At 40.5% G+C, this 23,169-nt stretch overlaps 1 protein-coding gene across 2 annotated transcripts in view; it reads right to left on the reverse strand.

The window, feature by feature from the left end:
* The window catches only part of SLCO5A1 (solute carrier organic anion transporter family member 5A1), a 128,829-nt gene that overhangs the window by 38,081 nt on the left and 67,579 nt on the right, over positions 1–23,169 (reverse strand). For both annotated transcript variants that reach the window (XM_005309787.3, XM_024102819.3), the window contains exons 4-5: positions 20,631–20,854; positions 3,187–3,351 (exon numbers count right to left, since the gene is read on the reverse strand). In XM_005309787.3, the coding sequence (XP_005309844.2) occupies positions 3,187–3,351; positions 20,631–20,854 (389 nt within the window). The remainder of the gene's footprint in view (positions 1–3,186; positions 3,352–20,630; positions 20,855–23,169) is intronic.

Below are 23,169 nucleotides of genomic sequence, written 5' to 3' on the forward strand. Positions count from 1 at the left end.
TGTCACTGAGTACACTGGCTACCTCCAAATCTTCTTTTTCCTTCAAAAGAACTCTAGAAAAATTAAATGTTACTAAATAACTGTAGGAAATTACCCACCTGCCACAGTAGTAAGTGGGCAATAGAGGGGGGAACTGTGATTTTTTGAGAGTCACAATTACTCCCTCAGGATCTTCTCTGGGGCAGTGCAGCTATACACTGCTCCATACTCAGGATACAGCAAAGGCTCAATCTAATCCTAACTTTTTGGAATTTTCCAACCTTTGCGTGTTTTGTCTCACATGAATGTTTTATTGGCACTCGTTCTTGTGTGTATACAGACTCTAATGTGAGTTTTGGGTCAATAATTCCATCAAAACTACCAGTGATGCCATAAATCATGAGAGCAAAACTCCTAGTTTGTGTAACCACTAGAACCATCAGCGGGAATTAGCGTCCCATAAATCATAACTGCCATTATATTTTATATGAGAGCCAAAGTAAGTAATATCTTTCATTGGACCAACTTCTGTTGGTAGAAAGGATAAGTTTCTGAGCTACCCAGATCTCTTCTTCAACTAACCTAGTGACTCTTCAAGAGACCTGAAGAAGAGCTCTGTGAAGCTCAAAAGCTACCTACCTTGTGTCTCTCGTATCCTGGAACCAACACAACTACAACATCACTGCAAGCATCTGTATGATATAATTAATTTCATGTCCTGCACAGGATGTCTCTCCCCGCTCCACAGGCTTCCACAGAAAACTCGCATTGCTGCTACTTCCCACTGTCCTGATCAGGATCCCAGAAAGACTGCTCTTTTTTTTCCACCGACCCTGGACTAGATAGACACCCAAGGTTCCAACTCAGATCCTCTTTCTCCCTGTCTCTCCATCTCACACTGCTTCCTCTCCTTTCCTGGATCCATGCAACCATACAGTTTTCTCTCCTTCTACAGTTCTCTCTTCTCTTCTGGAGTGATCATGCATGCCTAGTCCATTGGTACTTCACTCACGCGCTGGGGCATAGCCGGGGCTAGGAGGTGGGGAAGTGACTCCATTTTGAAGTTTGGAGTATTCGAATAATGGCCAGAGATTTGTTGTCACATTGCCTCCCAGTAAGATAGGAATTGCCACGCCAGATCAGATGAGTGGTCCATCTAGTTCAGTATCCTGTCTCTGATGGTGGCCAGTAACATGTGCCTCAGTGACAGATGGGGGGGAAAAAACCTTGAAGTTGGCAATTATGGAATAGCTTGCCTATAGAGGAAGATTTTTCCTACCATTCTCAGTTAATGGTTGACATGTCCTGAAGCATGTGGATTTATTTCCCTCCCATTTTTTTAATCTTATTTAATGTAACTGGATATTCTATCATATAAATATTCATCCCTGTTTTTAATCTTGCTAAACTCCTTGCTTCAATAATAATTTGTGACTATGAGTTTCATTGGGTCATTGTGCATCTCAAGAACTATGGAATTTTTAATGTATGTTGTACAGCAACAGACACGCTTGAACTGCTTCAGAACCAGGAAAAATGGGAAAAGAGAATACCTTTAAGAGAATTAATGTTTCTGACTACAGAAATGAAAAGATACTGAAAGTGAAAAGCTGGAATGGTTTTCCTTCTAAAATGGTGCATATTCAAAGAAGTTCAAAATAGGCCATGCAGGGAAAGATCAAGGCTTATTATTGCTTGTTTTATTATTTCTTCGATATTTCTAAGTACCAAAAATAGCAGTGGATGCCTTTCAAAGATATGGCCGCTACCCTGAAAGGCTTACAATTTAATAGTGGTGTCAAAGGTGGCAGGGTGAATTACCAACAAAAACAGAGGGAAAAGGCAAGTGTAATCCATATTATACCAGCATGGACCTTTGTCTCCCTCTGGTGGCTGAATAACATAAGAGTTTTATGAGTGTGTTTCTGCCTCCAAGTTACTGGGCCAGCTGTTTTCACTCAAACAGAGGAAAGTCATGCATTTAGCCCCAGAGTTTCTGGGGTTCAATCCCCATAGATGGGCCCAACCAGGGGCTTTGTTACACAGGGAGGTATGTAACGGGTCCGTTACTCAGGGCAGAATGATCTTGATAGTTTTGTATTATTTTTTAAAATGTTGTGTTTCTCTCCCTTGGTTCTCAAAGGTGAGATGAAAGATGTGAGTTTTTAGGAGGGATTTGAACAAGGAGAGGGAGGTGGGCTGGTGAACAGGTTTGAGGAGGTCATTCCATGCATGGGAATGCAGAAAGCGGCTCAGAAGACGAGGAAGCATGAAGATGTTTGTGAGAGAAGGAAATGAGAGGAGTAGCAAAGGCTGCTTTCATCAGCAGAGTCAAGAGAGCAGGGCCAACACATGGTGCCCAATTCTGTAAATTATTCTGCGTAGGGGGCCCCTTGCACCCACACAGAGCCCCAGTGAAATTAGTCAGGCTTCATGTAAGTGCATGGGGGTCTGCCCCCATGGAACAAATTACCGTATAGGGCTGTATAAGGTAGGACTTTTAAAGCATGGACAAAAGTTTGAACTGGATGCACGTTGCAATGGTGAGCTGGTGAAATCTCTCCAAGAGGGTGGGTACATAATTTAAGTGATGAGAGAGATGATTCTGGCAGCAGCATTGTGGATGGGCTGGATTGTGGCAAGGCTGTTATAAATAAATAAACGAGGAGGAGATTGCAATAGTCAAGGTGGAAGATGAATGAGTAGGGCATAGACAAGTCATTTGGTCACTGGAGAGAAAGGAGGGGAGGGATATTGTAAAGGTTGAGGAGTACAAAGTAAAACTAGCTTTTAAGAAATTAATATTAAACAATATAAGAACTTATAAGTCCTTTTAAACTAATGGCAGATTCTCTGTACCTTGCATGTGATCATGATGGTCACTTCTGACCCTAAGGTCTATGAGTGTGATGGTATTTCCCCATATATTTTCCCCTCACAATAAAACTTTAATATAACCTAAAAAAATGGCAAGTTCTTCACTTGTATAAAACAAAAACAACAACATTTGGTTCACGTTTTATTAAACAAACATAGCAAACACCCACAGAACTACTGGAATTATGAACCGAAAAAGTAAAGTTAGACATTATTTAGCTGGTAAGATTATCAGTTTAAAGTGAGTTTTATTTTTTTCCTCTATTGCTTTTGTTTCAGTGGTCAGAAAATGATAAGCCTTTCAATGTTGTGCTAAAGGCAATGCCTTACCAGTGTAGATGCTGGCATTGGAAGCTGGTATGCCAAACTGTGACTCGATGAACTTGGGAATGAAGGTAATAAAAGCGGTAACAATGGCACTCTCAGCTGTGTATGACAAACTCACAAAAAGGAATGTCATGTTGCTTAAGATCCTGACAGCTGCTCTTGGAAGCTCTACAAAATGACAAAAACGACAAATAATATAATGTTATAAATAATGAATGGAAAACAAAACAAATTGACTTTCTTTGAGATGGACTGTAAATAATGGTTTCTTAACATTCAGCCATATTTGCTAAGTGAAAAAGAAAAGAAAAGAGCATCTACAGTTTGGATTGGAAATATTTCCCTTTGTTCTTCTGCTATCTGAATGTACCTGTCTAGGCCCCTACTCCAGCCCTGCATAGGCATAGGAGTCCATTATAGCACATCTGCTTGCAGGAATAGAGGCTTTGGATGGTAGTGCTGAAATAGCAAAAAAGCAGGAATAGTTTTCAGTTATTTCAGAATTTCTTTACTGTATCTTTCACTTCTGAAGATACAAAATTCTGATGTTTCTGTACCAATAAGATTGTTTCTTGCACTCTACATTATCAAGATAGTCCACATAAATCAATCTACCACTTGTAGTATGTTAACATTTTATTGTAATTTTGCCTAAATAAACAAAGTTTTAAAAAATTGTATTTGGGATCCATTGATGATAATGCCATAATCGAGTAGGATATAATATTTAGCCATATTTATTAATAACGCATGTAGATCTAACATACTGAAAGTTACAAAATATTAATTAGTTGTATCAATAAACCACATATAAAAGTCCCAGAAGGAAAAAAAGAAAAAAACCTGTTAAGACTGAAAGCACATAACATACTCCTGGGGTAATTCTGTGCCAAAAAATTAAAAATTCTGTGCACAAAATGTTAAAATTCTGCAAATTTTATTTATCAAAATAGCACAATGTAATCACGCCAGGTTCAATTATTTTGGTAATTTATTTCAAAATACCTGCTGGCAACTACAGCTGTAACAATACAGACAACAAAAAAAGATTTCCCAGGATTAGAAAGTTAAAAAAACTCCTATGACAACCCATTTCCTATTTCTCTGTCCCCTCCCTCCAGAGCCCAGCCACGCCCACCCCTGGCCCAGATACCCAGATCCCCTCACCCCCAGACCCCAGCGGCAGGGCCCTCCCAGCCCAGACACCCACACCCCTCCCTCCCCAGAGCCCAGCATCCACACCCCTCCCTCCCCAGAGCCCAACGGCAGGGCCCTCCCAGCCCAGACACCTGCATACACACACCCCAGAATCCTGCTGTGGAGTGCCCCCCCACAGCCCAGACACCTGCACCACTTTTCCTAAAAACCCAGTTGCGTCCCCCGCAGCCCAGACACCCACATCCCCTCTCCCCCAGAGCCAAGCTTCAGACCCCCCCCCCCCAACCAAGACACCCTTGCCCCCAGAGCCCAGCCGTGGGCTATCCCCAGTTCAGATACCCTCACCACCTCCTGCCAGAGAGCCAGAGAGAAAAAGCCTGATGCTGGGTCCCAGGCTTGTACAGAGTTTCCTGCACGCCACCTCCTTCCTTCAGGTCGTACTGGGAACCACAGCCACCTGGAATCCTCCAGCTCCCCTTTCCTGTTCCCACTGGCAGTGTCATAAGAACATAAGAATGGCCATACTGGGTCAGCCCAAAGGTCCATCCAGCCCAGTATCCTGTCTACCGACAGTGGCCAATGCCAGGTGCCCCATTGGGACTGAACCTAACAGGTAATGATCAAGTGATCTCTCTCCTGCCATCCATCCCCACCCTCTGACAGAGGCTAGGGACACCATTCCTTACCCATCCTGGCTAATAGCCATTAATGGACTTAACCTCCATGAATTTATCCAGTTCTCTTTTAAACACTGTTATAGTCCTAGCCTTCACAACCTCCTCAGGCAAGGAGTTCCACAGGTTGACTGTGCACTGTGTGAAGAAGAACTTCCTTTTATTTGTTTTAAATCTGCTGCCCATTAATTTAATTTGGTGGCCCCTAGTTCTTATATTATGGGAACAAGTAAATAACTTTTCCTTATTCACTTTCTCCACACCACTCATGATTTTATATACCTCTATCATATCCCCCCTTAGTCTCCTCTTTTCCAAGCTGAAAAGTCCTAGCCTCTTTAATCTCTCCTCATATGGGACCCGTTCCAAACCTCTAATCATTTTAGTTGCCCTTCTCTGAACCTTTTCTAATGCCAGTATATCTTTTTTGAGATGAGGAGACCACATCTGTACGCAGTATTCAAGATGTGGGCATACCATGGATTTATATAAGGGCAATAAAATATTGTCCGTCTTATTCTCTATCGCTTTTTGAATGATTCCTAACATCCTGTTTGCTTTTTTGACTGCCGCTGCACACAGCGCGGACGTCTTCGGAGAACTATCCATGATGACTCCAAGATCTGTATCTTGTGTCCTATTTGTGAGCTGGAGAGTTGTGCTCCACTGTACACTTTAATGAGCTCTAGATTGAACATATTACAGAGGTGCTGAACAGTTGAGTTGTATGCTTGTTATAAAGCACTTGCTGTGGGGTTTAGTACTCTAAGGTCAAATCCTGCTCTCCTTGCTCAGTTGACTTCAGTTGGCTTACTTGTATGAGCAAAGCAAGACAGATTTAGGCCCTTGTCATTTCAAAAGTGGTCAGGCTGCAAATCAGCATGTCTGTCTGCATCCAATTTTAATCTCTTCTAGTCCTCCAAAATTCTAGTAAATCAATTATAGATGGGAGGATTTATCATTTTGATCCAGTTTCAAATGTTTTCTTGTGAGCTTTACAAAGAAAAGTATTAAACTTTAAATATAAAATTTGGTGGAAAGAATTAATCCATAAATTGTGCTAAGAAGCTTTCATTTATTTTGAAACATAAGTGTTCTAGACTAGACAAGGCAGTTAAGCCTGCATCACTGTTATTGAACATTTATGATATTGCAATGTCAAAACAGAAAGAAATAAGGTGACATTGGGGCAGGAAGATAAGATATTGATCCAAATGTAAGGAGATGGTGTTACAGTTTCATGACAATGCCAAAAATATATCAATAAACATTTTTGGAAATCAAATTAGAATGACAAGGACGAAAAGGAAACACTTCTAAAATCTTGTGACAGCTATATTACAGATTCAAGACATAAAAATACAAGTTTATCATACATTCAGAAGGAAATTTAAGAGAAAAATATCCAATTCACTACAATAGCATTAACTCCTAGTGTATCTCCCATCCCTCAGTCTGTGGGGTGATTTTTAAAGGGGCTGGGGAGCTGTCAATGTTAATTATAGCCCTAACTCGGCCAATTTTTTAAAACAATTTTTGAAGGGCCTCAGATATCACAGCAGAGGGTCGAGGCTCCCAGGGGCAGCCTAGCTTTGAAGAGAACCGCTACTGTTGGGCTGGTGGAGGGGAACAGTACAAAGGGTACCCCTGAGATAAGGTGGAGAACCAAGAAACTAATTTCCCCTCAAAACATGGATTAATAAGGAAGAGAAGCAGAACAGGCACCAGTGCACCCCAACTGCAACCACGCAGCCATAACCGCCCCCCAAAATATGCAGCCGGCAGCCTCCCAAAGCAGTAGACTTCTGCTGCTGGGAGCATGAGACTGGAGAAGAGGAGGCAGGGAAAGCCCTGGCTGATTTTATTGCCACTGGAAACTGGATTTCAGTTTGCCTATTTGGGGTTTTTAAACATATGTAGTGAGCAGCTGCTGTGGGGATGAGCACAGTAGAAAACCCTAGATTGACAGGTCACCCCCACAGAGTCACACTGCTGCCTGCTGGCAGGGCCACCCCCTGTGCTTTTCTCTTCTTTGAGAAGGCAGCCTTACAAAGCAACACAGAAAGGGTAGAGAAGATGGAGACTGTGACTGGCTAGTCCATATCTCCTAGGCCAACCTCCCTCAAAGTTGAGAATTCAGTATAGCAATCTTTGGCATTCTCCATGATCCATTTGTAATTTCATGAACAATCCCTTCAGAGAGAGAAAGAGAGAGAGGAATTTGGTTTTCAGTAGTGACTTGGAAGGAAAATGATACAATAATTAGCAGTGAACAATAGTTCACAACAGAGTGAATGCTGGCCAAAACATTGACTATATTCTGTTCATTCTAACTTCCAGAACAATGGCCACCATAGTTTATCATCATAATAAAAGGACTGTTCTAAGTATTATCTCTAGAAATAAGATGAAATCAAGCAGTTGAAGCTGAACTCTGGACCCAGGATTGAATCACAGTATCTCTATAAAATGCCAAATCCAAATCTCACAACACTTGGCAAAGTTCATAGTCCAATCTACATGGTGAAACTCAGTTTCAGGAGTGTTTGGATTCAGGATTTTGGTATAGCTCATTATAGAGATACTAAATTGGTATTTTGTGCTGGACTTCTGATCTGGGGTTTTAATTTGAATACATTTTTAGTTACATCTCTCAGGTTACTGAGAGTTCAATTTAATATGTTAAAGTTCATTATTAATTAAAAACTAGCAGCTTTATTGAATATATCCTTTTGGGTTGCATGTCTACATAGAGCTAAGTAAAACTCTAAATGTCCTGTACCATGCATTAGGTGTCCTATAAAACCTGTGATAGATTCTTCGGAGGCAAACTCTAATTTGATTATTCCAAATTATTGGCTTGAAACAGAGAGATTTTTTTCTGGACATTACACAATACAAGTCACCTCCTAACAGCCTCAGGCTCCAGATATATAACTTAATATCAGTATGAGCCACAGTTCTCTGGAAATTGAACTACAGTTCTCTAGCACAGAGGACAAAGTTAGTGCAAATTAAACAAAGCCACTATGGAAATAAAATGCACATCCAAAATTAGGTTTTCACTACTATCCTAACATGACAAAAACAAAACTCTGTCTGGCAGAAGCTTTATAAAGTTTAATTACATTATGAATAAAAAACTACATAAAATGGGTACAGTAAGCAAAAAAATTGAAAATAGCTAAATTTGACAGTCATAATAATTATTTAAGATTAGACAATATGTTGGAATTGTGGGTATAAAATAATGGATCCTTAAAGTCTTTACAATATCCAAGTGTCCAATATTTCAACTATTATCTTTATTTTTGTAAGGTTTGTGGCAATCAACAGCTTATCACAGGCCCAGTCTTTTGCTTCAGAGATGTCATTAAACCTTTTGAAATCCTACTGTTGTTTCTTATTACAACAAAAATATTAGCACTTATTTTTGCATAATGCACATCAATGGCACAAATATAAGAAGACTGTTGTTTAACAAGAACTTGCAGTCTTCCACCATTTTGTCATTTTCTAAGGATGCCCTTTCATTCTCTAACCATGTAAAAAGAGGATGTGGAAGAAAACAAAATAAATCTCTATCAGTTACATTACTTGTAAAAAAATTCACCCTTATAACATCAATACATACAAGCTACTCTATTTACTCCTGGGGGAATTCTGCACACAAAAATTAAAAATTCCGCAACAAAAAATTAACAGTTTTGCGCACAATATTTTTAAATTCTGCATATTTCATTTGTCAAAATAACACAATATAATTACACAAATTACAATTATTTTTTGTCATTTATTTTAAAATACCCATCAGCAAGTATGTCTGTAACTATACAGATTCAGGAAATGTTTTTTGACAAATAGATTCCTTAGTAGGCATATTAATACAAAACTCTGAGTAATAATTCATTTAAACTACAATAAAGAACTGTATTTCCCGCACCCCTCAGAAGTAGTGCAAAGGCTTGGGGGACTCAGGGGGTGACGGAGCAGCTGAGGGAGAGGGAAGTAAATTGCTGGGAAGGAACCTGGGCCGGGTGGATTAAAATCAATGATTTAAAAAAAAATCAGATTTTTTTTATTTAAATCAGATTTTTTTGATAAAATGCTTTTTGAAGAAAAAATATATCTAAAGATACATATAGTTCAAAGATATCTCATCATGGAACAGGGATTATAAATTCTAATTCTATAGTATGAGACAATATATTCATGTAATGTTTAAGAAAATTTTGTAAATGAGTTCCAAAATGAGTTCATGCATTAGGGACCCAATCTTATGGGGCTACAGGGGCGTCTGTATAGATTATTTAGGTTAATCTTTCTATCTACCCAATGGAACTCAGTGCTTAGTCTAGAACAGGGGTCGGCAACGTTCGGCATGTGGCTCGCCAGGGTAAACACCCTGGCGGGCCGGGCCAGTTTTATTTACCTGCTGACGCGGCAGGTTCGGCCGATCACGGCCCCCACTGGCCGCGGTTCGCTGTCCTGGGCCAATGGGGGCGGCGAGAAGCCGCGGCCAGCACATGGCTCGCCCGCGCCGCTTCTTGCCACCCCCATTGGCCCGACGGCAAACCGCGGCCAGTGGGGGCCGCAATCGGCCGAACCTGCCGTGTCAGCAGGTAAATAAAACTGGCCCGGCCCGCCAGGGTGCTTACCCTGGCAAGCCGCGTGCCGAATGTTGCCGACCCCTGTTCTAGAAGATACTATCCAAGATGCTTAGTTTTGCAGTTCTCAAACTGTAGATTTGTGTCTCCAGAGATAACATGCTTGTTAACAGCAAAAATGCTTAAATAAATAATATATAGAGTTGAGAAATAACAGATCCCAACCCTATTGTCCCTCTGCAAATTTGTGTACACAGAGTCAATCCCTTACCTCTCTCTAAAAGTGCAAAGTTTCAAAAAGTTCAATGAATAGAAGATTGTTGGGGGCGGAATAGAACTGGACAAGGAGAAGAAGTCTGGAGATAAATGTGAGAAGGGAGGGACAGGCAGTAGAAACAAAAGTAAAACTGTTTGAGCAGCATATTCCAGAAGTCTTGAGGTCTTTCTGAGTGTAGCCTTCATTGATTTGAGACCTGCTATACCATTCTCTCACTAAAAGAGAAAACCTATAATGGCAGCAGGCCGTAAAAGAAACCCAGTTTGGGAATATTTTAATAAAGTTCCTCTACCTGTGGGTAAGACAGGCATGCGTGCAAAATGCAAACAGTGCAACGAACAAATGCAAGGCCTGGTTGCCCGAATGAAACAACATCATGAAGTGTTTCTTCTCAGGAGGAAGCTGCATTGAAGATGATAAAAGAAACATGTCTGAACACGCAGGATCTTCAGGTTGGTAAACTTTTTTATTTCATACTTCTTTCTTAAGGACTGCTTGTCTTCCTTCTGGACTATTCTTGAATTCTCAAGTTTGAGCAAAAAAAAGAGTTGTTACTCTATGGTACTATCATTTTAGATACAGTTGTGATAAAAAATAAATAGCTGAAATAGGCAGATCTTCCTTTTACAATTTCACCTTTTAAGTACTACTGTCAGTGAATACAATGAGTAATACTAAATGAGCAGTATGGTAATAATAATTAAATAACTGCATTGACTTATTTTGTTTAGGAAAATCCATCCTCAACAGGATTCTGAAGACAATCCACCATCAAGATCACCATCATTTTCTATATTTTCAGAGTTATCTGCCAATGATAGTGTTTCAATCACATCATGTATGTCACATAGCCAGTATATCACCTGTAGCAAAAAAATAAGATAAGAACCAGCAGATTACAAAAAAGAGGTAATTGATGAAAATATTGCCCGGTTTGTTTATGCAACAAACTCTCCTTTCCGTATGACTGAGAACCCACACTTCATTAACATGGTTCAGTCATTAAGACTAGGATACAGTCCACCCAACAGAGCAGATGTCGCAGGCAAATTGCTGGATAAAGTGTATGAAAGAGAAATTGAACAGTGTGCAAAAGATCTAAAGAGTGAAATTGTTAACCTGAATCTTGATGGGTGAAGCAATGTCCACAATGATCCTATTTCAGAGTAACAGCCGTGTTAGTCTGTATCCGCAAAAAGAAGAACAGGAGTACTTGTGGCACCTTAGAGACTAACAAATTTATTAGAGCATAAGCTTTCGTGGACTACAGCCCACTTCTTCGGATGCATATAGAATGGAATATATATTGAGGAGATATATATACACACATACAGAGAGCATAAACAGGTGGGAGTTGTCTTACCAACTCTGAGAGGCCAATTAATTAAGAGAAAAAAAACTTTTGAAGTGATAAGTGTGTGACACAGTCTCTCAGCATAGTCTGTGTGATATGTAGATTGTAATGGATTTTTTACCTTTAGTCCTTTTGGTATGATGTCCATCTGCTTGCATTTGGAAAGGAAGATGATGTCTGTCTGTATCTGTACGAGTTTTTTCATGAGGTTGATGGATTTCCATTCCATACGGCTAAATGCAGTGCCTTGCATAATGACAGGTTTCAGAGTAACAGCCATGTTAGTCTGTATCCGCAAAAAGAAGAACAGGAGTACTTGTGGCACCTTAGAGACTAATGCATTTAGCCGTATGGAATGGAAATCCATCAACCTCATGAAAAAACTCGTACAGAAACAGACAGACATCATCTTCCTTTCCAAATGCAAGCAGATGGACATCATACCAAAAGGACTAAAGGTAAAAAATCCATTACAATCTACATATCACACAGACTATGCTGAGAGACTGTGTCACACACTTATCACTTCAAAAGTTTTTTTTCTCTTAATTAATTGGCCTCTCAGAGTTGGTAAGACAACTCCCACCTGTTTATGCTCTCTGTATGTGTGTATATATATCTCCTCAATATATGTTCCATTCTATATGCATCCGAAGAAGTGGGCTGTAGTCCACGAAAGCTTATGCTCTAATAAATTTGTTAGTCTCTAAGGTGCCACAAATGATCCTGTTGTATCTGCTTGTGTGACAACAGAAGAAGGGAATGTCTTCCTTACAGAAACAATTAATAGATCAGAAAATGCACACACAGCAGAATAATTACAAGAAGTAAAAGTAAAAGCTATAACAAACTGTGAAAAAATATTCAAATGTCTAGTATGCAGCTTGATCACAGATAATGCTGCATATGTATCCAAGATGAGAAGAAATTTAGAAGAGAGAGAGAAGAGAGTCCCGAGCTAATAACATACGGTAGCAGTGCTCATCTGATGCACCTCCTAGCCAAAGACTTCAGTGTTCCAGAAATAAAGGCTAATGTTGTTGAAATTGCAAAATACTTCCGTAACAACCACTTTGCAGCAGCTGCACTGAAAAAAGTGGGAGGAAGCAAGCTAACTCTCCCACAAGACGTGCAATGGAACTCAGTAGTGGACTGTTTTGAACACTATATCAAGAACTGGCCTAATCTGATGAAAATTTGTGAACAAAATCGTGAAAAAATAGATGGCACTATCACAGCCAAAGTTCTCAACATTGGGTTTAAAAGAAATGTTGAACACACGCTGAGTAACCTGAAGTCTATTTCTGTAGCCTTAAACAAAACGCAGGGAAATACTGTTTTATTTTTGATGCTGTTGAAATGTGGAAGGAACTGAGTGAGATCTTAAAAAGAGAAATATGCAATGACAGAGTTAAATTACAAGCATTAAAAAAAAGAATGGGACAAGCCCTATCTCCAGCTCATTTTCTTGCAAATATTCTCTCAATACTTGGTACCAGGGTCAAACCTTAACTGCTGAAGAAGAGGAGTTGGCTATGACATGGACATCCAGCAATCATCTCTCCATAATGCCAACTATAATAAACTTCAGAGCTAAGGGTGAACCATTCAAGAAATGTGTTTGTTGATGATGTTTTAAAGAAAGTCATACCAGTAAACTGGTGGAAGTCACTGAAGCACTTGGATTCAGAGACTGTTGAAGTGATAATCTCACTTTTAACAGCAGTAGGTTCTTCTGACGGTGTAGAAAGAACATTTTCTTCCTTTGGACTAATTCATTCCAAATTGAGAAATCGTTTGGGACCTGAAAAAGCAGGAAAGCTTGTTTTTCTTTTCCAGATTATGAACGAATAGGTGAATGAAGGTGAAGACGACTGAGTTAGCTGCAGAAGCCAATATTTTAAGTTTCTCATGTTGACCTGGCTGACATAGTCGATTTAATTTTTGTTTTTTTAACATTTCATTAAAATTGTTTTTAACTAAAATAGTTAAACAAAAACAAACCTGATTTTAAAATACTTGAATGTTTAACTAAATTCAAAAATTCATATGCATATTTTGTTAAAATATTATATGTTTGCTGTTGAAGAAAAATATCCAGAATACATAACGTTGTTGTTATAGTTAAATAAAACAATTTAAATGTCTGTCTGGTGATGCTCTCCTCCTAATACAGCATGGCAAGAAAATCCTCCAAATATTAATGAGATGGTTCACCTCCCAATGACTTCACAAATATCTGCTTCAATTACCTTTGGTAAATGAAATAACCAAACAATCATTCATTTTCTGATATAGCTGTAAAACTAATCCGAAAAGTTTTCAAAATAAATCACTTTAAAAATGTAGTGTACCTTCTAAAAATGAAACCTACATCTATCTCTGAGTTGTGAAGACTATGTATTAAGGTTATAACAACCAACAAGAATGCACTTTTATGTAGAAATCCATGATTAAATTGAGTCTTCCTGACTAGTGATTTAAATCCACCCTGAACCTGGGTGTCAATTTGGAGGGTTGTTGAGTATGGGTGGAAAAAGGATGGAACAGGATTTGGGGGGGGGGCAGGGAGGGATTGTTAGGAAGCTTCCCCCATGGAGACCCTGGCTGACCCCTACCCTATCCCATTCAGTCAGGCACATCTGCCCCTGTCCCCAAGTGTTCCTGCACCCCCATGTGTCCTTGCACCCCCTGTCCATGTGTCCCTCCACCCCCACTCAGACACCCACTTCTCCCATCCTCATGTGGCCCTGCACCTCCCCCTGTCCCCGTGTGTCTCTGTGCCCCCACCAAGCCACTCTCCTGTCCCTATGTAGCTCTGTACCCCTTCCCTCATCACCATGTGGCCCTGCACCTCCCTCACCCTGGGGCCCTTTGCCTCCACTCCCATTCAGCCCCTGCCCCAGTCTGTCCTCCCCCACTAGCCCTTATGAGTCCCTGTCTGACCCCCCCAGCATCCCATGCTGTCTGTCTCCTCATAACTCCTGTGTCCTAACCTGGCTCGCTATGAAGAAGGCAGCTCTTTCTCTTCCCTAGCTGGCGAGGAACTGCTGCTTTGTTCTAGTACCACAACGCCCTCTGGGAGGCAAAAGGTAGAATGGAAGAAGTTATTTTCTGCTGGAAGCTGCTGCTGTTCTTAAACCAGAACACCTTTTGGTGGGCAAAAGGTGGCACTGCAGCAGCATTTCAGCAGAAGCTTTTTTCTGCGTAAAAAAATAAAAATATGCGCAGCTCATTAATTATGCACACACAGTAGCACAGAATTCCCCCAGGAGTATCTAATATGTAATAACTCAGCTGTACATTTGCACATTAACTCACTGCCATAACTGTGAGAGAGAGCCTATTTCTTGAATAACACCAATAAGTAACTAAATATAAATTAGAACTAGCCTTCCTGGACTAGTCTGATAGTCCACTGGTGATTTTTCTCTTCCTGAGTTTTGAGCATATCTATCTGTCTATATTATAATCAGCATTTCATTTTCTGTAATTGATGTGTCAGACCACTGCTTGACTAACTGTCATGGAAAAGCAGTTGTAAATACTACCCTAGAGAAGTTCCTAAATCATGGTAAACAAGAATGGGAAAGAAATTTAAACTACTTCAGTAATTTCATTCCAAGTTAATCACAGTTTTTCTTAACTGCAATATTTCTTTTATCCCTATTCCTGGGCAGTACAGAGCAGAGGGGACCCAACTCTAACATAACTGAGCCAGATGACCAAGAGAGTAGAGTGTTCCCTTTACAGCATTATCTCCTTGCAGGCCACAGGAAATCCCTTTTTAAGGTATACAGGAACATAGTCAGAGGGCCACTCTGTAGATTTCCCTGTGGATATGCCCATATCTCTGGTATTAGGGGGCCAAATTCCATTCAATTTTACAGAGACAACCTCTGTCACCATTCCCCCTGGGACAATTTGAAAATAATGTCTGAGATTTCATTTGGAGTTTCTTGTCCCCCATTCACGTTTGGGATGGCCTGATCCCTAATATTTATATAAATGGAAAAAACCTAACATTGGCTAAGGTCGCACCTTATTATGTCAGACACATGTTAGTACTGTGACTGGGTATATTAAACGCAAGTATTAAATTCTACAATTATTCTTTGCCATGTGTTTCATTATCTGTTCTATATCAGTGCAATCATTTAAACTAGCTCTCGTAAGGATTTTCGGGAAAGGTCTTAATGCACTTGGGGAGCAGCCAGACAGCTGAATAAACCATAATATTGCATGCGGAGGTTTGGAGTAAATTTTATTATTTATTTGTATTGCCATAACAACTAGAGGCTCCAATCAAGATAGGGCCCCATTGTGTTAGGCACTGTACAAACATATTATGGGGCACAGTCCTTGTCTATTTAGATTGTAAACACTTCAAAGCAAGACAGATCAAGGATGGGAATAGAAACAGAAGCATAGAGAGGTGAAGTCATGCGCCCAAGAACAGGACAGTGGCAGAACCAGGAATAGAACCCAGATCTCCTGACTTCCAGTCCAAGTGTCTATTGAATTCCTAACATTTGCTATTTTAGTAGAAGACCTCAGGCAATGAGCCAGTAGTGTGTTCCTCCCTTGTCTTCCGACTTTTGCTGAGTAATATTTGCCCATTATAGAAAATGAAATTGAACTCTTTCTAGGTGCAGGACTGAAGTCTGGCTCTAGCAAGATCTAACCTGGCAGTTCTGAAACTTCTGCTTGTGTCCTCACATATAATGGACTATCAGCATGCTGCCATTCTCTTGTGCAAAAGTGATTGGAAACAGTATGAAATAGAGGACTGGGAGATGTGTAAACTCCAAAGTTCAGGACTGTCTGGATCCAGGCCCATTTCTATTTAAAATATACAATTTAGAAAGAAAAGCAGAGATTATTATATAAATGCACTTAATTGATGTACCTGAAGAGTTTATAGCATGTTTAAACTCAGTACAGTATTTATCTTCTATACCATGCCAGCTGCAGGTTAATTAATCTAATTGAACAGTATGCTTAGCTGAGGTAATTGCTGAAGGGTATGCAGGCACAGTGCCATGTTATGAAACTATGCAACCTACATAGTAAAAGGAAAACTGTGAGTCCATCTGTTTGTGTTCATGATTTATCAGCACTTATGGGATCAAACCTTGGTTTATATATTATACACCTGCTCTGGCCCAAGATATTTACACTGTGCAGTGCTCTCTATTTTCCTTCATATGTTATACCCAATTTTCTCTTTTCTCCATTCCTTTTTTTTTTCTTCTCCTGAGTTTGGCTTGGACTTCTCCTCAAGAGTTTAAATTGTGTTTGTCCTTTACAGTTTTTGGGGTTGTGTTTTGGTTGTTTTGGGTTCTTTTGGTTTTTTTTTTTTTTTTTGCTTGCAAGTGCTTAGATTCACAAAAGGACTTCTGCTCCTAATTCCGTCATTTAGGTGCCATTGAAACTCTTAAAACCCCTGCTCCGCTACTATCTAGTTATGGAGACTCCTAAAATCCCCTGGTGCTTACATTTTTTAATGTTAAAGTCCCCTGAGCACCTACATTTATGCTGCTGGGCCTGTGCACAATGCCTCAGTTTAGGCACGGAGTGCCTACTTCACACCTAAGCCTCAGCAGGTACCTCAAACCACATGAAGATCAGCTTTCCCACACCTATCTTGCCTGCAGGGCCCGATCCAGTAGGCAATCTCTCAGAGGTGAGTGCCCTAAGCACTGGACTATAGATTCATACTGTCTCTCTGGTCCAATGCATATTTTTTATACAAAGTGGAATGGCTTCAAGAGAGATAGACAGACCCCCTCCCATCAGAATATCCCATAAGCCATATATTAAGGCACTCACCTGAGAGCTATGAAACCTATGTTCAAATCCCTTCTCCTCATCAGGTAGAGGAAGGAATTGAATAAAGGTCTCTCATATCCTGGGTGAGTTCCCTAGCCACTGAGCTAAAGGCTGTATGGGAGGCCACCTGCTTCCCCACCCTTGGCCATTTTGTGTGGATTTAGATGTGTGCTGCCACCGTTTTTACAAGGAATGGGTTAGGCACCTGACTCGAAGAATGTTCCCGACTATGGATCCCAAGTGGAGACAGTCGCCTCCCTGCAGCTTGGATTTAGGCACCTAATGCCATCAGATTTACAAGGCTTAGGGTACACTCCTCTCCCCTGCATCTGCTGTTGGCTAGTTTAGGCTACTCCCCACTCAGCATGCTGGATTTTGTAGGATCCCATTCCTAGGTGCCTATCTCTTCCAATGCACTATATATACAGCCTAGGGGCCTAACATTGGGTGTATGGATTCCACTGGGTGGGCACCTGCCTAAAACTCAGGCATTGCAACTTTGAGCACTGTAACACCTGAGCCCCTTTTTGGAATTGGGCCAAAATAATTAGAGAGAGGCTGATCAAAATTTCCACACTTCTAAGATGCACTGTCACTGTTATAGTACCGACTAAATTTCAGGTCTGCAGATTGTACAGAACACTGTTATCCTCATCAGAAGCATTTAATTAGCATTACAGATGGGTTGGCAAAATCTCTTGCTAGGTGGCCGCACGTCCCCCTAAATATGGAGATTAGTGACTCAGTCTATTCTTACTGGCCACACTTCTGTTCTAAACCATTTTTAAAATATCATTACCTCCCTATTTTAAAATGATATAGCTCAGATTTCTGGAACAAAAATACTTATTTGGTGGGAAAGGGTATAATAGAAGAAACTGCTAGGTGTTACTTCTCTGATACAATGAGAAAGGGCTTGTATAATTGTAAGTTTGTTATTTTTTCCCACTATGGGTGAAATTCGCCCTAATTCAAAGGCTTGAGGAAGGGGCTCAGCATTGCATAAGCTCCACTTAAACCTCGCATTAACCCCAGCAGCGCTTAAATGGTGATGAATTCCTCATTCAGGCCTGCTGTCCTTCAGTGAGCTGCATCCTGTTTGAAAAGCTATCATGATTTAAGGCAAATCTCTCTTCCTTGAGCAATCTCAACTTGTTTAACATCTTTCTGACGTCCAAAATACAGTGCAGTTCTTAACTGTTCCACATGGTGAATCTCTCCTGTGGTGAAACGGAAAAGTTTTAATGCAATGGCCAATACTGAGGTGACTTACTAATGTTTTCAGTGAAAAAAAAATTGTGAATTGGTCCCTATACAGTATGTACTATTGTTATATGTAGTTAGGATGAGTATATGAAACAGAAGGAAATATGAAACTACTAGTTGTTATTTCTTCACAGTAAGTATCTAGAAGGATCTCTCTAAAAAAGTATTTGTTTTTCTTCCTTATTGTGACCAGCTGCCTGTACAAACACAACAGGCCCTTCATCTTAAAATATTATGCAGTTTGAGAGACTTGGGCATGTCATGCTGATGAAGAAGACGTTCAACAGGAAATGTGCTCATGTTTCCCAGACCTCCCCCGAGCTAGTGACACACTCTGGACCTCCCCAGAAAGCTCAGAATTACTTCTGCCAATGGCATGCCCCTAGTGCCTGAAGAAAGAAATCCAACTGACTATATTGACTTGTGAAAACGATTTTACCTAATAAAAGCCACTAGTGCTGTGCAGATAGCAGTCTCTAGAGAAGTAACTACATCCAATTATTTGGCTCTGAATCCATTATCTTTTGAGCCCCTCTGAATGCACCATTGTGTCATCACTATTCACCTCTGATTGAGACACAAAATGAGGGAAATCCTAAAGAATGGGACCTTGTACATCTGTCTTGTTTGCTATGCACATCTGGTAATGACCCAGTTATTTGCTGCCAAGACAACCAGCACACAACACAATTATGGCCCTTTTGACTTTCCATTATTTTATCAATTTTCCACAGAGACTAACAGGACTTGCAGCTGCTATAACTATATGCATCTGAGAGACAGCAAATGCCTTGCAAAGAAAGGTATTACGTATGTGGGCGGATGCTCCTTACAATTATTAGAGAATACCACTAGTATGGTTAACCCATTGTCTAATAGCCAAAAGAAATGGTTAAAAGAACAGATTATTAATAAATATGTGATCAAAATTCAGGATTGTCACCAACACTAAGAGCAATTGTAACATTCAGTCCAGTGCTAACTAAACATCTAGGCTCTGTCTACACAGCAATTAAACAACTGCAGCTGGCCCAGGTCAGCTGACTCGGGCTCGCAAGACTGGGCTCCGGGGCTATAAAACTGCAGTGTACATGTTCAGGCTCAGGCTCCACCTGCAGCTGGCGCAGGTCAGCTGACATGGACCAGCCCTGGGTGTTTAACTGCTGTGCAGGCATACCCTTAGAGTCTGGAGTTCAAATTCTGTCTAATGGCACAATGACAGGAGCTTTCATAGTCTCTTCATAGTTCCCATTGTGCTAGTCAAAAAACTGCCACAAACTTAGCACACTTAACAGCCACTTCACGGGTACCCAAAATTAGAACAGCAAGAGTATAAAGACCCAGATAGATTCACAGAACTGTAGCAGAAATCTTGTCCTGTACCATTCCATGTTATGCCTTACTTAACCCTATGCTATCAATCTCTCTTTCATGAGCTCTAAATTCACTCATTTTTTTAAAAGTGACACTATTGCCTTTCTTCCGGTTACATTTCAACAAAGGTTAGACTTTACAGTAATAGTGTTATTGAATAAAATGTAAGTCTAGTATAATTACCGGTGGATCTCTTTGCTTTAGCACGTATTATTATTATTTCCTGATTTCAGAACCTGACAGAAACGTAGCACTCTGAAAGTAGACACATAGAAACTTCACATCGAACTGGCAGAAAATTTATATGGAATAATATCATATTCCACAATTTATTGCCCCAAGATAAGAAAAGATGATGAGCAAGGATTCCTTTCCCTATTTTTGACAGACTATAACAAGTAAGAGGAGCACTTTATTCCAATGAGAATAATATGGCTTCAGTGAAGATGTCTATATTTACATTAAAGATTGTGACACACTCAGATACTATGATAATGGAGGTCATATAAGTAAGTAAAGTAAATAAATAAGATAGACAGATATTGTTTACGCAAGTTAAAAAGCTGTAGAAGCACAGAAGACATTTGTTAAAACAAAGCAAATATGTTACCTTTCTGCAGCTAAATACTAAACACACTGTGATAAATTTAAGGAAAAGGCATTCATATTACTGTGCATTCGGCATTCAGTATGCCAATCATAACTGTACTTTATAATTAGAAGAACAGACCATCTATTAAAACTTTTCTCCTCATATGAATATCCATCTCTTTTTAATATCAACAAGTATAATATGGCCAAATTCTGCCCTCAGTTAAATTCATGCAGGTCCAGAATATAGCCCTGTGTATGAACTTAAACCCTATTGTACATGTGATTCTTTAAAAAACATATATACACTTTACCTTTAACATTCTTTCCAAATCCCATAGAAGCAGGAATTGAACTATCCACTTGTCGTTTGCTGTTTGTTTTCTCTTTCATGACATCATCATCACTTGAAATGTCATCAGAGCTAATTTTCTTTTTCTTCTTCTTTTTCTGTCGAGGAGGGAGCTTTTTTGGGAAAGTAAACATTGGGAATATAACAAGGAGCATTGCAATGGCACAAAGGAGGAATCCACTCCACCTAAAGTGAGGAAATACGAGTAACAGTTGAGAGCTAATGCATTATGTGGAACAAAAATAGCAAAGAACACTATGTGGCTATCACTTTCTGTAACTAGACAGAAAACCATATTTCGTGCTAATGTTTGGAAAACCAGTACAAATATTAACAGAAGAGTCAACACAAAGCTTCTTCTGGGGTACTGAATGCAAAATGAAATCAAAGGGAGCATCTATTAAGAACACCACCATCATTCAGTTTCAACAATACTGTACTAAATACTGAGGAAATGGTCTTTATTCAGTTTACTTAGCTCAAACTCAGGCAAATTCCCACTGAAATTAATGGGAATTTGCCAGATTAAAAAATGGACCTTTGAAGACCCGAGCCCAGGGTCCCCTTATGCTCAGATGGATCTCTACTTTCCCATAGGCAGAAGGTATGATCAAGCATTTATAGAAAAGCACAGCCTCATTCTCCTGGATCACACTGAAGGCGTCTTGCAGGGCTGGGGATCAGAAGTGTGTAGGACGGAGGTCAATGGCTGCAGGAATGCAGATCATCCTCCCTGGAGCCAGTAGTGGAGCCAGGTTTTGAGCAGTGGCAGAACCAAGAGGGACAATGGTCCTCAGTAGTGCCACTTTCAGCTATACCTACTAGCTTGAAAAGGTACCACAAATACAACTAAAGGTCAATGGTCGGGGGGAGGGGAGGATGTCACCCCCCTGCCTGCCACTCTATAAGCCCTGCCACTGCCTAGAGCCCATAAGCTTTATTAACTTTCTCCAGGATCTCCCTCCATGCAGGGAATCTTCATCAAAAAGGGATTTTAGGGACAGGTGCCAGATGGTGAATCCCACACTGGTAGCCATATGGCACCAGAGCCGGGAATATAGGATCAGCTCTTGAGGTCTTTCCTCATCTCAAGAGATTTGCAGTAAGGGGAAAGAGTTTGTGGACCCCTGGTTTATTCGGGGTGTGGGGGGTGGGGATTGTGAAGTTGCTTGTCCCCTACCTGGGTGTTTCCGTAAAGAAGTCCAGCCCTAAGAAAGGACTCCATAATTTTCCCCACAGAACTGCTCCAACCTACTGAAAACATGGGTCTCAAAAAAGCACTGAAGTCTTTGGTCCCGATTCTGATCCCTCTTACATGGATGTAAATGAAGAGCAGATCCACTGAAATCAATGGTGTTACAGCAGCATAAAAGTGTGAGAGGAGAGTCAGGCCCCTGGACTTCAAATCACTGGTTGTAGGGCTGAATTTCACATCTTTGTCATCACCTGCACCTAGAGACCCAGCACCTATCACATAAAGACACTGAACCAAATATTATACACTACATATGGGAAAATAGTCACAAAAGTCAACAGGACTATTTACATGAGTAAAGGAAACAGCATTCGATCCCCTTTTCGCAATGAAAAGAGAAATACGGGATATAATTTTAAATGGGACCTAATCTGACATACACATATGTGTGATGATTTGTGTGCCATGCAAAATGGGATCAAGAGTGGTTAGATCTAGAACAAGCCAGGCACTAGAAAATTGTGCAGGTAGCTTTCATAATGGCTAGGCAAAATGAAGTGATGGCAAGTTTTGGTAACATAGTTTTGATAGTAAGTAAACAGAAACTCGCTCCTTTTAGCTGACAGATACATAGAGAAGTTTGAATTAGAAATGGGAGTTTTAGGAGGATTAGTAGGCACTATCCCACAGGGAATAAATTAGTACAGTACATAGAAATATGGTAACAATTCCTTTTAGGATCTCAGGGTATGTCTACATGCAGCTGGGAACATGCTCCCTGCATGAGTTCCCAGACACGTGCTAACTTTGCTTGAGCTAGCACACTAAAAATAGTAGCATAGCTGGGGTAGCACAGGCGCAGCTTGGGGTAACTGCCTGAATATGAACCTGCCAGATCCCTGGCTACATATGCAGGCAGCTAACCCAAGCTGCTACCCCTGGCTACGCTGCTATTTTTAGTGCGCTAGCTTGAGCAATGCTAGTGCATCTACCTACTTAGTTCCAGCTGTAGTGTAGACATACCCACCAAAACACAAAGCATTGATCAAGGGGGTCAATGGGGAGGCACCAGTTATCTATGGGCAACATACTCAGGGTACATCTACACTACAGGGGGGAGTCGATTTAAGATACGCAAATTCAGCTACGTGAATAGCGTAGCTGAATTCGACGTATCGCAGCCGACTTACCCCGCTGTGAGGACGGCAGCAAAATCGACTTCTGCAGCTTTCTGTCGACGGCGCTTACTCCCACCTCCGCTGGTGGAGTAAGAGCGTCGATTCGGGGATCGATTGTCGCGTCCCAA

This window comes from Chrysemys picta, chromosome 2 (assembly GCF_011386835.1).
Source record: "Chrysemys picta bellii isolate R12L10 chromosome 2, ASM1138683v2, whole genome shotgun sequence".
Taxonomy (NCBI): Eukaryota; Metazoa; Chordata; order Testudines; family Emydidae; genus Chrysemys; species Chrysemys picta.